The sequence below is a fragment of the Psittacula echo genome (assembly GCF_963264785.1).
Source record: "Psittacula echo genome assembly, chromosome: 3".
NCBI classification, from domain to species: Eukaryota; Metazoa; Chordata; class Aves; order Psittaciformes; family Psittacidae; genus Psittacula; species Psittacula echo.
The window spans coordinates 127,129,235-127,145,677 of record NC_137736.1 but is presented as its reverse complement, the minus strand read 5'-3'; the positions used below and the strand labels follow the sequence as shown (position 1 = coordinate 127,145,677).

Below are 16,443 nucleotides of genomic sequence, written 5' to 3'. Positions count from 1 at the left end.
TCATCAGCTCCAGTGGGATTTACACCAGTGCAGCCTCCCTGGAGGGATGGAGCTGGGAGCTGTGGGTTGCCAGGGCAGGGAAGCGCATCCCAGATGGATCCATGCCATCAGCCATGCGATGCTTGCACTGGGAGAGGCTGAAAATGCCCCTTCTGAGCCCCAGCAGGGTCTTGGTGTAACCACCTTGTTCCCAGTGGGGTTCCACTGGGGATGGCTCCCCCATTCCCAAGCTGCCAAGCTCCCCTGGTCCATGTTTCCCCCCTGTCTGTGCCTGCATGGGGTCAAGCACCTGTTTGGGGATGGGGAGGGAAGGGGCACACAGCATTTGCCACCTTAACCAGTGTGTCACCGGGTGCTCGTGCCCATCCAGCACCCCTCCCACCCCATGGACCCTCACCGGGGTCTTGGATCTCCCACCACAACCAAGAGACCATTCCCATTATTTATTGTGCCGTTGCGGTCAGCGTTGGCATCGGAGAGCGATCCGTGGGGATGGCTCCATCCCTCTGGATGTGGGGGGGGGGGGGGTGAAGAGTTGAGCTCCCCCCCCCCGTTTCGGGGTAAAGCTGATGGGCAGCGTGGTACTTCTTTTGTAAGTGGTTCCTTTGTACTGTTCTGGGTGACTGCTCCTCGGCCCCCCCCGTCTCTGTGATGTTTCTGTGTCTGTCAAATAAATTATTCTAGTTTATTAAACTCAGAAGGACAAAGGGAAGAGAATAAAGAACCAGTCCCGGCGCCTGGACACGTCTCTTGGCTCGGGACAGGGGAGATGGAACAGGCCTGGGGTGTCCGAGCACCTGGAACACAGAGGAGGTGATGGGTGCCTCAGCATCCTCCCTACGAGCTCATCTCAGTCTCCCCTCGGGCAGGTTCAAGCCATTCCCCTTGGCCTGTCCCTACAGGCCCTTGTCCCAAGCCCCTCTCCAGCTTTCCTGCAGCCCCTTTAGGCACTGGAGCTGCTCTCAGGTCTCCCCTTCAGGAGCCTTCTCTTCTCCAGGCTGACCCAGCCCAGCTCTCTCAGCATCTTCCCCCTCTGCTCCTCTCCTCAGCTGCACAGTTCCTCACTAGGAAACCCATTCACTCCTGCATTAAGGTGTGTGTAAGCCTCCAGTGGCATCCCAGCTCCAGCCTTGGTGTTCCCAGCATCCCTGTGCCTGTCACCTACGTGGATGTCAGTGCTGGGACACCCCTGCCTGGTCCCTGGGACTCAGTACCAGCCACAGCTGCCCTTCCAAGCCCCTTCTCCCATAGGAGACTTTGGCCATCGAGCTTCCTGGCACATCCCAGCTCCAGACGTGGTGGCCAAGTGCCAGCTGGCTCCTGTCCTCACCTCCCACCGATGCCCACGTGTGTGTCCGTGCTCCGGGCTGGAGCTGCAGCCGCACAAAGGGATGCTCTGATGCCACAGGGCTCCCACCGAGGTGTCTCCTGTGCAGGGGCAGGACAGGAGGTGCCTGCCCTGGGGTGCGCTGCCCAGCACCCCCCACACCAGCACCCTGCTTGCTCTGTGCTAACACCTGAAACGGGGGGTGAGGAATCATTAACCCAGCCCAGGCTCCCTGGCAGGGTAAGGACAGGGCAAGGCATGGATCCAGCGGGTCCTCAGCACAGCAGTACCCTGGTCCTGGAAGACCAGAGCAGCTGGGCACGGTCACCACATGGGATCCAGCTCCTCCTGCCAGGGACCAGGGTGAGGAGCAGCCTCTGAGCCATCCCATCCCTCTGCATCCCCTCATCACTGCCCTGAACCCAGCCATCATAGAATCATAGAATCACTGAATCATACAAGAGTTTGGGTTGGAAAGGACCTTGAGATCATCCAGTTCCAACCCCTCTGCCACGGGCAGGGACACCTCACACTAAACCATGGCACCCAAGGCTCTGTCCAACCTGGCCTTGAACACTGCCAGGGATGGAGCATTCACAACCTCCCTGGGCAACCCATTCCAGTGCCTCACCACCCTCACAGTAAAGAATTTCTTCCTTAGATCCAACCTGAACTTCCCCTGTTTCAGTCTGAACCCATCACCCCTTGTCCTGTCACTGCAGTCCCTGATGAAGAGTCCATCCCCAGCATCCTTGTAGCCCCCTTCAGACACTGGAAGCTGCTCTCAGGTCTCCACGCAGCTTCTCTTCTCCAGGCTCAACAGCCCCAATGTTCTCAGCCTGGCTCCATACAGGAGCTGCTCCACTCCCCTGCTCATCCTCGTGGCCTCCCCCAGCAGATGTAGCCATAAGACCCACGGAGGGGATGAAGGGTTTGGGCATCCCACAGGGCATGATTTTGGATGGCCACAGGGTGTCTGGCAAGAACGATCTGCAAGTGATCAACAAGCAGTGTCCAGTCTGTGCCTGCTGAGGAACATCTGGTTGATGGTCCAGGTTGCATGGTTCAGTTCCTAGAAGCTGTGCCCTATAGGCTGGCACTATGGGATGGGTACACCCAGGAGCTGGTGCCCACCAGCCAACAGGTCAAGGGAGCAGCAATGAGGGGAGATACAGCACGAGTGGGGCATCTCAAAGGGACATTGTGAGAGCAAAGGAAAACCGAACGCAACTCTGTGTGCAACAGCAGGGCTTGAGAGGAAGCTGATGCTGCAACAGCTCTTGCAGAAGGTGCTGAAGTGTTTTTAAGATGGGGACTTCTGCTTTGAGGCCTTGTGTTGCTCCTTAAAACTGCTGGGATGGGTTTGGGGGGAGGAGATGGGCACCAGGGATGTGGCTGCCCCATCCCTGGCAGTGTTCAAGGCCAGGTTGGACACAGGGGCTTGGAGCAAGCTGCTCCAGTGGAAGGGGTCCCTGCCCGTGGCAGGGGTTGGAGCTGGAGGAGCTTTAAGGTCCCTTCCAACCCAAACCAGTCTGGGGTTCTATGAGAAACGCCATCACCAGCATCACATTTAGAGGAGATCCCTCTGTGCATCATCCCTTTCTGCCACAGATGCAGGTGCTTCAGTTTGGACATCTCCATTCCCTGTCCGATCCGGGTCAGGCTGGACAAGAAGGGTTAAGATCTTTGGGGGGGGGGGAAAGGGGAAGTTTAGATGGGTACAAACTGTGCTGTTGCTCAAGTCCTGCTCCTCTGCAAGTTTGCTTCCGCAGCCTCTGCACCGCCTGCATCACCGTGATGGGGACGGCGTCAGGCTCAGCTCTGCTGCTTCTGCTCCTCAGCTCCACCAGCACGGCCCTGCAATGGAGACAGGGAGGAAGAGGAAGTCTGCTTGTGGGGAGGGCTGTGGGGGCCGGCCCCGTGTAGGGAGAGGAGCTGCAGCAGCAGAGCCCTGCACATCAGCTCCTGTGGGACCCCCCCTGTGCTGGGTGCACCCCAGAGCGTGAGCAGCAGCGCAGGGAGGGGATCCTGCCCCTCTGCTGTGTGAAGGGGAGACGTGAGAGCAGCTCCAGTGCCTAAAGGGGCTGCAGGAAACCTGGAGAGGGGCTTGGGACAAGGGCTTGTAGGGACAGGCCAAGGGGAATGGCTTGAACCTGCCAGAGGGGAGACTGAGCTGAGCTCTTAGGCAGAAGCTCTTCCCTGTGAGGGTGCTGAGGCGCTGGCCCAGGGTGCCCAGAGAAGCTGTGGCTGCCCCATCCCTGGCAGTGTTCAAGGCCAGGTTGGACACAGGGGCTTGGAGCAAGCTGCTCCAGTGGAAGGGGTCCCTGCCCGTGGCAGGGGTTGGAGCTGGAGGAGCTTTAAGGTCCCTTCAACCCAAACCATTCCATGATGCTGTAATTCCCAGGAGTGCCTGAGCTCCAGGATCCCTCCCTGGGCACCCTCCATGTCCACATCCCCATGAGCCATGCACCACCCCTGCTGGGACTGCCCCAGGTCCCACTTTTGGGCCAGAACCTCCTGCCCTCACTGCTCTGGATGTCTCAGTGCAGGGCATGGGCACAGTGGGTGCTCCCATGGACCCAGTACGTGACATGGAGAGCCTGGAAAGCCAGGACCCCTCTTTGCAGCCCCTCACTGGGGCTCAAATCCTCCCAGCCCCTGGCAAGACCCCAGTCACCCCAGTCTGACATGGCCAGAGCTGGACTGGTTCTGCTGGGGACCTCCCAGGGGTGGAGAGGAGGGAGAGGAGGCATTGCTGCACCAGCGCTCAGCTCCTCTGCGCCCAAGGAGGCTTTCTTCTTCCCACTGCTGGGGGTGACACAGGCTTCAAAGCATCAACCCCCCAGGTTCAGGCAGGCCACAGGCCCCTGTCTCACACTGCCACATGGGCAGGGACAGTTTGGGGACAGTTTTGGGTGTGGAACGGCAAAGCCCACACAGCTTGTGCCTCGGAGAAGACCCATGAGAAGCTTCCCTCTGTTATCACATGGCAGAGGTTTCCAGCCTCAGCCCCCCTCAGGCAAACATGCGTGTCCATGACCCAGCAGTGCAGGTCAGTACAGCGCATTCCCAGCTCCAAGGCTTCCCCAGCACAACCTTCACCCCAAGCCACCCACGGCAGCACCCGGCCCAGCCAGGCTCAACTCCCAGAGCCCTCTGCAGCCTCCTGACTGCAGAGACAGGCAGCGGGAGGCAGGAGGGGACAGGGAATGTGGGGTGCTGGGAGGCAGGATGCAGCCTGGCACGTACTCTGTGAGCCTTTGCACTGCAAGATGCAGCTTGGCTGCTCCAGTGGGAGCAAACTGCAGTGCCCGAGCAAGGCAGTGACCCCCTGCCTGTACCCCCCCTCAGCTCCTCCCTGAAACAGGCTGGTTTTCATGGTCAGGATAAGGAGCAGAGTCCCCCCCCCCCACTAAATAGCACCTTGGTAACAGAGTAGAACCAGTGCCTGGCTTCCTCAAGCCCAGGAATTCCCATTAGCTCCATCCCATTTCAACTTCCAGCTGGTGGGAAAAGCACCTGAAGACCCCAGTGCCTTTGCTCAGCCAGGGGAAGGACAAAGCTTGCAGCAGGCTGGGGCTGCAACGGTTGTTCCTGTTCCTTTTGCAGGCTGTGGCTTCCTGAGCAGAGGCCACCCTACTCGTGACACACGCACGTGATGATCTACCAGCACCCCATGGGGTGCACAGCCCTCCCCTGGGTGCTGCAGGCGGGGAGACAGTGGGTTAAATATACCACAGAGCAGCCTGTTTCTTCTAACTACTCCTTTTGTGGTGGCTCTTTGCTTCTGCAAAGCACGTGTGTGACAGGACAGGACATGGGGCTATGATAAACTGGTGGCAGGATGTTCGCTGTCAGTAGATACACGCAGGCTGCTACACTGCCACTTGGAGACAGGAGAACAACCCACACCATCAAGAGTTTTGATTCTGTTTCAGAAGAGCTCTCTGCAGTCGGTTCTGTTCATTACAAGTGGCTCATCACAGTGTGTGCATGCAAACGGCCACCTCCCAGCCTACACGCAGGAGAACAGAGACAGGAAACCTCGCAGCTCACCCCAAGTACAAGCTACCCACACGTCCCTCCGGGCTGAACCCAGTCCCAGATGCTCAGGGAACCATCACTGGCTGCTGACAGTAAAGTTCTTGGTTTCTGTGGGTGCCACGTGTGAGCGGTGACCAGGGGAGGGTCTCCGTTGCTGTCCTCTTCACCGAACGTGTGGCCTTTGTGGACAAAGGTTGGTTCTGCTGGCCCGGCAGAGCTGGCCCAGCTCCCAGTGTCATACACATGCACAGTGCCATCGAAACCTGAGTCAAAGGAACAAGAGACACCACAAGTCAATCACGTTGTTCCAGTGCTGCTGGGCTTCACCTCCCAGCAGAGCTGCTGAGAGAGAAACCAGGACAAAGGCTCAGCCTGAAAACCTGTGACAGCAAAGCAGCCAAAGCCTCTGAGGAGCTTGCCTTGAGCTCCCAGCTGCTGAGGTGAACGCAGGCCAAATCCCCACAGCTTCCACATTCACTGGTTGGATTCTGCAATGCTCTGGCCATGAGGCAGCTCTTGCTGCCCAGCTGCTGTTATCAGCAGTGTCCCTGCAGCCAGGAGGTCACTGGCACTGTCAGGCACTGTGTGCAGAGAGCTTGGGGTGTTTGTTCTCATAGGAGGGAAGCTGAGGCCCCCCCAAACCCACCCAGGCTCCATCTGTGGTTGTTGGGGAGAAGAGGCAGTAGAGGACATTGATCTTCCAGGTCTGCTGGCTCCAGGGGCAGCTCTGAACAGCCACCCCCTGCCTGGGGTGTTTGAGGTGGGGTGGAATTGATAAAGACACAGCTCAAACTGCCCCCGACTTCATAAGAGGGCTGGAGCTTCTCCCATATGGAGCCAGGCTGAGAACATTGGGGCTGTTGAGCCTGGAGAAGAGAAGCTGCATGGAGACCTCAGAGCAGCTCCCAGTGTCTGAAGGGGGCTACAGGGATGCCGGAGAGGGACTCCTCATCACCCTGTATGATAGGACAAGGGGTGATGGGTTCAAACTGAAACAGGGGAAGTTCAGGTTAGAGATAAGGAAGAAGCTCTTCCTGTGAGGGTGGTGAAATACGGGAACTGCAGTGCAAGGAAGAGGTAGATGCAGTGTTCAAGGTCAGGTTGGACACAGGGGCTTGGAGCAAGCTGCTCCAGTGGAAGGTGTCCCTGCCCGTGGCAGGGGTTGGGAATGGAGGAGCTTTAAGCTCCCTTCAACCCAAACCATTCTATGACTCAAAACAAAAGCCTCTAGAAAAGGAGCTCTGTGCCCCAAAGCACATACCTGAAATGGCAAGGAAGCCTTCCAGAGCAGGAGCCCAGGACACACACAGGAATTCTGCATTAGAGCTGGGCGAGGGAATGCTGCACTTTGCTGCGGCCAAAGGCTCCAAGGGTTTCCTTACATCTGTGAGGGTGAGGTGGCCTCTGTTCGAGAGGCAAGCTATGGGATGAGAGCTTGAGGCAGAGCCTGGAGCTGTCTGCCTGACTCCCATGCACCACCGCTCGTCACCCAGCACCCAGGGGACAGACACAGCCTCCAAGGGAGCCTGTGGCTGCCGAACGTCACCCAGGTACAGCTGTCCCTTGGCACAGCACAGGAGCAATGTGTTGCAGTCCAGGAATGCCAGGCCACTGAGCTCCTCGCTGCTCCTGGGGGCTGGAAAAGAGAGGAGGATCTCAGGTGGTGTGAGAAGCATTTGTTTGAGCCTTGTCCCTGGGATGGTTTTTCAAAGCACTGTGTCCTTGGGCTGCACCCCCAGAGTGTGAGCAGCAGGTTGAGGGAGGGGATTCTGCCTCTCTGCTCTGCTCTTGTGAGACCCCACTTGCAGCACTGTGTGCAGTTCTGAGGTCCCCAACACAAGAGGGACGTGGAGCTGTTGGAGCGAGGCCAGAGGAAGCCATGGAGATGCTGTGAGGGCTGGAGCAGCTCTGCTCTGGAGCCAGGCTGAGAGAGCTGGGCTGGGGCAGCCTGGAGAAGAGAAGGCTCCTGAAGGGGAGACCTGAGAGCAGCTCCAGTGCCTAAAGGGGCTGCAGGAAACCTGGAGAGGGGCTTGGGACAAGGGCCTGTAGGGCCAGGCCAAGGGGAATGGCTTTAACCTGCCAGAGGATATCAGTCACACAGAGCTCACTCAGGAGCAAACTGATGCCAGTGAGTGATGTGACTCTGAGGCCAGCACCTCCCTTGTTTTGGCCAACACATGCAGCAGCATCCCTCTGCTAACCCAGTTCTGTGCACTGAAACCATCTGTGGTGCTCTCTTAGGACTCAGATCTGAGGCAGAAGCCTGAGGAATCACTGTCATGGGAGTAGTGAGAAGCTGGAGACAGCCCAGAGCATTGTAACTTCTGTCAAGATACATCTTTATACCCTTGGGCATGTGTCTGGAAGCACCCATACGTGAAGTGTTTGCTGCTTGAACAGTTCCTCTTGCTTTACCCAAAGCTTTGCACCAGCAGACATTTGACTGGAATACCTGCCATGTAGATACTTTTCCTTGATTCCACCTCTGTAACATGGACACTGTCAAGGCTTGATCCATGCAGGACCCACTGGGGTCTGGCTGCTGTGGTTGCAATTCTAGCCCAAGGATGCCCATTTTCTGTAGGTATGGCACTTACAGGTTTAATAACATCTGTTTGGGAGATAAGAGCAGCTGTAAAGCACACCAGGAGTCAAGTAATCCCTGGGATTAAGCTGTTTCACAAAGCTAAAAGTGACCTACTAAAGCAATAAAGAAGCCAATTACGACTAAAGCCCTCACCAGAATAAACCCACTGTGCCAATACATCCGGCCAGGATTAACATGGCAAATCCAGCCAAACACATGGGAAGCTGTGAAGCAAGATGTTGATTTTCAAGGAGGAAGAGTAAGAAAGCTTTTAACAATGTTTTGCACTTCCTTTCTGGTGGTTTCAAAGTGCTTCCCAATAGTAGCAAAGTAACAGCAACCCTTTTTCTTAAGGCAGATAGAGGCTTGGAGAACTGAGGTGGTTCATGGAATAACCTGAAAAGTGGTGTAAGGAGCCCTTTTATTTCCAACCTTTGGAGTTTCTAAGGTAACACTGTGCCAATTGGATAAGAAGGGGTTTGTTTGTATGATTAAGAGATTACAACTAAGTGGAAAGCCACTGTGAGAGGCCTAAATCTCCTAATTCCCTTAGGAGGTTTGTGCTGGCAAATCCCCATCTTTCCAAGCCACCAGAGTTGGCACAGACACTTCCCTTGTGCCCTTCTCCAGCCCCTGCCATGCAAGGGCAGTCACTCAGGATGTTACCTAATGGGACTGGTGCTCCTCTCCTCTTTTTATACCCAGGCAAAAGGAGAAGCTAAAGATGCTCGATGCAAAGACTGCATTGCGAAACTACTCCAACTGAGAAACGTGTCTGTTCCTTACTAGAGTCCTCTGCTGACACCTTCCAGAGCTGGAGGGAGCTGTCTGGGGGGCCACTGGTCACCAGCAAGCTGAAAGAACAAAAAAAACCCCATAAAACTCTTCAGGAGCAGAGAAGAGCCTGGGACAAGGTGCTCTGCTGCTCCTCCTGTGCTCAGAGGCTTTCCCTTGTGCTTGGAGCCGAGAAGGGGCTGGAAGGACCAGAATCCCAGAACCCCTCACACCAGGGTAAACACAGTCTCAGGGAATGGCATCGAATAACACATATTCCATAAGTGCTAGACTAAGGATGGTGCAAAGAGCCCCAAAGTAGCATCAGGGGCTTGTGTGGGAGGAGAGAGCTGAAGGAGTGACATAATCAGCCAGAGGGAAGTGTGTTTGCTTGGTCTAACAGCAGGAAAGGACACCTTTGTGAACACACCCCCCGAGCCCCTGGGGCTGGCAGGGCTGCAGCAACAGGGTGCAATCCATTCTCATGAGCACCCCAATCTTTGCTCCTCTCCAAACACTGAGACAAGGTGCTGGGAGAAGCACTACATGTCACTGGCCAGCAGCTCCCCTCCGTACTCTCACAGCTGGGTCAGGAAGCAAGGAAGGAAAAGGAGCTTTCTCCCAGTGGATGAGCTTCTTCTGGCATCTCCAATACACCCTGGAAGGACCTCAATGCCTTACCTGGCGCCAGGCACACACTTCAGGCTGTATATGGGGCGGTTGGAAAATCCACCACATTCCACCTTGAATTCTCTCTCTGGAAACAGGCTCTAGAAATCAGAAGCAAAGTGATTTCTTATCACTTAACAACGCAGAGCTTGGTGTGGTTGGTTACCCTGACAAGAGACAGAGACACAAGCCACCCTCTTCTGCCTGCCCAGCACTGCCTGTTTCAACAGGAGCTGTAGGCCTGAGGGATCACAAACAGTTAAAGAGAATCTGGAGAAAGCTCTGTCAAGAATCACATCATAAAATCCCAGCCTGGTTTGGGCTGAAGTGACCTTAAAGCTCCTCCAGCTCCAACCCCTGCCACGGGCAGGGACCCCTTCCACTGGAGCAGCTTGCTCCAAGCCCCTGTGTCCAACCTGGCCTTGAACACTGCCAGGGATGGGGCAGCCACAGCTTCTCTGGGCACCCTGGGCCAGCGCCTCAGCACCCTCACAGGGAAGAGCTTCTGCCTTATCCCTAACTTAAATCTCCTCTGTTTCAGTTTGAACCCACCACCCCTGTCCCATCGCTCCAGTCCCTGATGCAGAGTCCCTCTCCAGAGTACCCCCTTCATCTACATCTCCTCTTCAACAACTTAAAGCCTTTTCCCTTTCCACTCACAACGTGGCCAAGCCCTTAGCAGAGCAACAGGGACCAGGTAACAGCCTGTGGACCCCAGCCTCAGCTCAGTCTCTGAGGACACCAAGCCGAGGGGCACAGAGGGATGCGGTGCCCTCCTGCCCGCTGCACCCACCTTGGTCACCACCTCCCGCATCGGTGGCGGCGGGAGCAGCTGCAGGATCTCGTTCCCACCGGCCTGTCCATACCCGGCCACGAAGACACCTTGGGGTGGGTGTGAAGCACAGGCACACGGTGACGGCCATACCCCGGCGCTATGGTGCTACCCAGCCCTGCACAGCCCCACTCCTGCGGTCCTGTCCCGACCCCACGGCCTCCCCTTTCCCCCCTCCCGCCGCCATCCTCCCTGCCGCGGCGGCCCCTTCCCCACGCCTCCCCTCAGGCCCAGCGCGCACTCACGGTTCCCCGGGGCCCATTCCAGAAGGCGGGTGGGCGTCTGGAGCTCGAAGACGTGCAGGTCCTCGTACCTGCGGGGACAAGGAGGAGGAGGGAGCGGCGGCTGAACGAGACCGGGAACGGGAATGGGAACGGGACCGGGACCAGGGCCTCACTCACTGGCTCAGGGACTGCAGCAGCCACTCATCCTCCCTCTCCATCGCAAGGCGCGGCGCTGACGTCACTCGGCGGCGCGCAGCAGTGACGCTTCCTTCCCGCCAAAGGGCGGCTCCGGACCGGCTGGAGCCGGTTGGAGCCGGCGGCGCTGAGGGGAACGCGGGGCGCGACCGCCGCCATGAGGGGGAGAGGCGGCGGAACCGCGGTGTGCGCCCGGGAGGGATCGGCTGTGGAGGGGGATCTGGCACAAAGCGGGAGTGTCCATGGAGGGGGCCCACCGTGAGCAGAGTGTCGCTTTGCTGGGAGGGCACATTCAGGTCTTGTGGTGGTGGTGTCCTAAATGAAACATTTTAATAAAAGGAATGATAAAATGTGGATGGTGCAGGCACAGGTGTGGATTTGTAAGGGCAATGAAAGGAATAATGCAGTGTGGGTCTGTATGTTCACTCTGGGGTCAGCCTGGAGAAGAGAAGGCTCCTGAAGGGGAGACCTCAGAGCAGCTCTAGTGCCTAAAGGGGCTGCAGGAAAGCTGGAGAGGGGCTTGGGACAAGGGCCTGTAGGGCCAGGCCAAGGGGAATGGCTTTAACCTGCCCGAGGGGAGACTGAGATGAGCTCTTAGGCAGAAGCTCTTCCCTGTGAGGGTGCTGAGGCGCTGGCCCAGGGTGCCCAGAGAAGCTGTGGCTGCCCCATCCCTGGCAGTGCTCAAGGCCAGGTTGGACACAGGGGCTTGGAGCAAGCTGCTCCAGTGGAAGGGGTCCCTGGCAGGGGCAGGGGGTTCATTCCCCACCTCGTTGTGCAGCCTGGGCCAGGGCCTCCCCATGGACCTTTTGCTGTTCTTTTCTTAACCATGTGTTGTTCTCAGCTACTTCACTCTTCCCTAACAAGTGCTGGGCTCCATCACACCGACTCCGGTTGCCTGTGCCAAGAGGTTGCTGCTCAAACCAAGGTTCCTGGGCGTGAGCCCATGCCTGCAGGAGGTGGTTGTTCTTCCATGGATCCATTCCTCTCCAGGAAGGCTCAGACAAGGTGCTGAAGGCTCAGTGCAGCAAGTCCCCTCCAGCTTTGGGCTCGGTGCCGGTGATGGAGACACTTCACAATCACTGCTGATAACTGTGGGTTTATTATCATTGTGCTTTCTCTGCCTTCTGCCTCAGGTTCTGCTGGTGTGCGGGTGTTGTGAGGTGATCGGTGGCTGTGTTCCACAGCACTGGAAGGTGGAAGCCTCCAGCTTCTGAGGTGGCTCTGGAATAATGAAGAACACCTTGTTTGGACAGAAATGCATCTGGATGTAAGATGCATTTAGATTGGATCTAAGGAAGAAATTCTTTACTGTGAGGTTGGTGAGGCACTGGAATGGGTTGCCCAGGGAGGTTGTGAATGCTCCATCCCTGGCAGTGTTCAAGGCCAGGTTGGATGAGGCCTTGGGTGCCATGGTTTAGTGTGAGGTGTCCCTGCCCATGGCAGGGGGTTGGAACTGGATGATCTTAAGGTAATTTCCAGCCTTAACTGTTCTATGGTTCTATGTGAGCCTCTGACCCTCGGCAGTGTCTCCTGTGTTAGTTGGCATTCTGGGCTGGTTATTTCCCCCTTGTTTTCACTGTGCTGTCAGTGTTGTCAGGGAGGAGTGGAGATGCTTTGGGTGGGTTTGTAGGGAGGTTTCCTGAGCTCCTGCAGTGCTTGACGATGTTTCTGGGTGATGTGAAGGGTTCAGACATGGGTTGTGCTGTCTGAACTCTGTGCTCGAGGCCGCTTCGGGGCTGTCAGTGCAGAAGTGAGTGAGAGATCAAGGGCAAAAGCAGGCACAGAGGCAGAAGTGTTCACTGTTGAAAGCCAGGTTGGACAGAGCCTTGGGTGACATGGTCTAGTGTGAGGCGCCCCTGCCCATGGAAAGGGTTTGGAACTGGATGGTCCTTTCCAGCCCAAACCAGTCTGGGGTTCTATGGTCCTGTGAAGTGCTGGGAAAACAAGGGTGGAAAGAGGGAAGTCAGACCCCTTCTTTCAGCCCCTCTCCAGGTTTCCTGTAGCCCCTTTAGGCACTGGAGCTGCTCTCAGGTCTCCCCTTCACACAGCAGAGGGGCAGGATCCCCTCCCTGAGCTGCTGCTCACGCTCTGGGGGTGCAGCCCAGCACATGGGGGGGTTCCGGGCTCAAGCACTCACTGAAGCTGGGTCATGGGGAGCTTCTCCTCACCCAACACCCCAAGTCCTTCTCCTCAGGCTCCAGCCCATCGCCCCCAGCCAGGGTTTGTGCTGGGATTGCCCCAGCCCAGGGGCAGGACTTTGCCCTTGGCCTGGTTGAGCTCCATGAGGTTCACACGGTCCCAGCTCTCCAGCGTGTCCTGGTCCATGTGGATTCCATCCCTTCCCTGCACCACAGAGCTCGGTGTCATCAGCAAACGTGCTGAGGGTGCTGGATCCCACTGTCCATGTCACCCCACTGTCCATGTCACCAAGCAGGATCAGTCCCAACACCAACCGCTGGTTGAGATACCTCCTGCCATGTTCCTGTGGAGTCTGTAGGGCCCATAAAATGATGACCAGGAATGCTGCCACAGTAAAATTCCTAGGAAGGAAAGCTGGAACCCTTTGGAGGAGCGTGGAGTCCAGCTGCCTCCTGAAAACAAGCTCTTTATTGCATAGAGAAACAAGAGCAAACCCTGTTTAATCCCTTGAAGGTAACTTTGCTGTTTAAAGCTGAACAACCCCCAACTAACAGGTCAGACTTGGGGAGAACAAAGCTGTCCTGCAGCTCCTCAGAGGCAGCGATGCGCGAGGCTGCTCTTGGAGCTGGGGTCGGCTCTGGCAGCCCTCGGGGGCCTCGTGTCCTGCAGAGAGGCTCAGCTCTGGCTCAGAGCTCATCCTCTGTTAGGTCATCCTGGAGGAAGGAAAGGTCAGGGTTAGTGCAGCACTTTCTGAGTGAATGAAGCTTGTTTTGGTCCAGTGGTGATGATATTAAGGTTGTGAATCCCCTATCCCTGGCAGTGCTCAAGGCCAGGTTGGACACAGGGGCTTGGAGCAAGCTGCTCCAGTGGAAGGGGTCCCTGCCCATGGCAGAGGTTGGGACTGGATGAGCTTTAAGGTCCCTTCAAACCAAACCATTCCATGATTCAATTTCTAGGTGTATCACCTGCAAATGTAACGAGGGCACCTCCTCTTTGCTCCTCTTCCCTGGGCTGAAGTTTCTAACCCCTGCCCTGGTGTCAGTGCTTCCCTGCTATTCTTACCTATATTTTCTCTCTCCAATGGCTTTTCTCACTTACGATGTTGTCAAAATTGGAGTGAAATTCTTCAATTGCGTCACCTCAATGGAATGAATTTTCATGCATTTTGCCAACTCTCATTCCTGGTCTCCAGTGGTGTTCAGAGACCACGTGATGTATTAAGACAACATCTAATACAAAGATGTCAGACTTATCATACCAAGACTTCTTCTACCTTATCTACCAAGACTTCTGCTCTCCTCTTACTCATGTTGTGGGTTATGCTAATGCTCTGTTGAAGATTAGATTGCTCCTGTGATCTCTCCATGTGACTAATCTCCTTTGCATTATGTTCAGTGCTTGATTTCATCAGCACCTCGTGACAATGACAGATGTATTTAGCTAACTATTGATAGATAAAAGTAACTTCCCCGTCTCTCTTTTTAGGTTCACTTGTTCAAAACCCTTCTCCTGGGGGCTGGCAGTGTTCAAGGCCAGGTTGGACACAGGGGCTTGGAGCAAGCTGCTCCAGTGGAAGGGGTCCCTGGCCGTGCAGGGGTTTGGGACTGGATGAACTTTAAGGTCCCTTCAACCCAAACCGGGCTGGGATTCTATGATTCTAGATGTGGTGGATCTCCTCAGTGCTGTATATAAAGAAACAGCATTATTTTTACATCTTTCTAGCCAAAATCTCTTGTTTCAGTTTAGTCTCACCAGTTTTTGTTCTGCCCATGATCAACCTAAAAGACAAGGTCTCACTTGTTGCCTTGACTGGATCTGGGGGTCATTATCCCATATCTCCTCAATCACCTCTCCAAGTCACACAAGCCATGTTTCCAGTTTTTCCTTGAAGACCATGAGTTTCTCACCCCATGGCTCTTCTCTGGGCCTCCTGGATGGGTGATCCCTGCACATGATATGAGGTGAGACCCCAGCTGCTCTTCTTCCTTGCTCTCTTTTCTCTGTTCTGGTTCCTGAGCTGTTTTCTTCTGCTTTTCTAACTAGAAGCAGCAGGATTTTATGTATTTATATTTCTTTTCCAAGGAGCTTTTCCTTGGAAAACTTAATCTGATCAATCCGCATCAGCTTTAGATTAGCCACATTCCTGGAGGAATGAGCCGCCTCTCCAAACAGCAGCACCACAGCAGGAAAGCCCCATAGCCAGGATCAAAGCAGAGGCTTGAACTTGACCTTCCCTGCCAGGACACCCTGATGTTTGCAGCCTCATAGAGCTCATTTTTGAAGAGATCTCCTGTTTGTCCCAATCCAGACAGAATTCCTGCTTTTGCTTGTGCTTCCTTCAGCTGTGCCACCATGAAGCTGTCAATGAAAGCACTTCTTTTTGTAAGGAACATCCTACTTTTTACCCTAAACTGTCTTTTGTCATGAACCCAACCCATTTGCTGAAGGGCTGCTGCACCCTTTGGCTGTGTCCTCACTGGCAGCTTCCACCTTGCATTGAAAGAACTGGGGGAGCAGAATTACTGCAAAAGGAGAAGGATGTTCGGAAGGTACCAAGAAGTTAAAGGCCTTTGAGAACGTGGATTTTAACACTTACATCTTTCAGAGAAGTAGAATGACTCCTACTCCGTCCTTTGTCCTTTCTTCTAAGTAGCCACCTACAACACCTATAACATCAAGTGTGCAGTGAACATGGACTTTGGACAGTGGTTTCATGCAGCACCAGCTGCTTTTGTTGATAGACAAATACCTCATGAGGAATATTGGGTGGCGTTTCCTTGTTCTCTGACACTGGGATGTAGAACAACAAGGAAATAGAGCTATGGTATAAGTTAAATCCTGTTTCTTACCTGGTTTCACATAAGGTTAAATCCTGATCTGAGATTAGACCCACAGGTCACTGTGGCAAGGGGAAAACATTCATTCAATCTGCTCTGGAGAATATAACATGGGGTAGAGATACCTTAACTTGGGAGTATAGGAGGTAGCTGGGTACCAGCACCAGCTTGCTGCACAGGGCAGAACAAATCTCCGTGTGGATCTTTCCTGCTTCCTGGCAGAATAAATGAGCCCAACAAATCTGAAGCCTGTGGATGTGCAGAGATCATGGAGGGGAATGCAATGGCTCATTTTCTGGTTTGGGATTGTGAGTGAGTTTGTGATGACACCGAGCTCATGGTGCAGTGACATGCAGGAGAGAAGGGATGGATCCACATAGACCTGAACATGCTGCAGAGGTGGGACCGTGTGAACCTGATGGAGCTTAATCAGGCCAAGGGCAAGGTCCTGCTCCTGGGTTGGGGCAGTCCCAGCACAAACACAGGCCTGGGGATGATGGGATGGAGCCTGAGGAGAAGGACTTGGGGTGCTGGGTGAGGAGAAGCTCCCCATGACCCAGCCTCAGTGAGTGCTTGAGCCCAGAAGCCCCCGTGTGCTGGGTGCACCCCCAGAGCGTGAGCAGCAGCTCAGGGAGGGGATCCTGCCCCTCTGCTCTGCTCTTGTTAGCCCCCACTTGCAGCACTGGGTGCAGTTCTGGGGTCCTCAACATAAGGACATGGAGGTCTTGGAGCAAGTTCAGAGGAGGCCACAGGGATGCTCAGGGGCTGGAGCAGCTCCTGTATGGAGCCAGGCTGAGAAAGTTGGGGCTGTTGAG

The 16,443-nt window shown here is 55.3% G+C and overlaps 1 protein-coding gene across 1 annotated transcript; it reads right to left on the bottom strand.

Annotated features, from left to right (window-relative positions):
* Positions 1-5,301: 5,301 nt before the first annotated feature.
* On the bottom strand, positions 5,302-12,977 carry WDR73 (WD repeat domain 73; the record flags this gene model as incomplete). The annotated part of the gene is made up of 9 exons (XM_080613586.1): positions 5,302-5,634; positions 6,633-7,007; positions 7,824-7,982; positions 8,745-8,812; positions 9,414-9,502; positions 10,195-10,283; positions 10,479-10,546; positions 10,635-10,872; positions 12,914-12,977. The coding sequence occupies 9 exons, from the start codon at positions 12,975-12,977 to the stop codon at positions 5,396-5,398; spliced, it is 1,389 nt and encodes a 462-aa protein (XP_080469712.1). The 3' UTR covers positions 5,302-5,395.
* Positions 12,978-16,443: the final 3,466 nt, after the last annotated feature.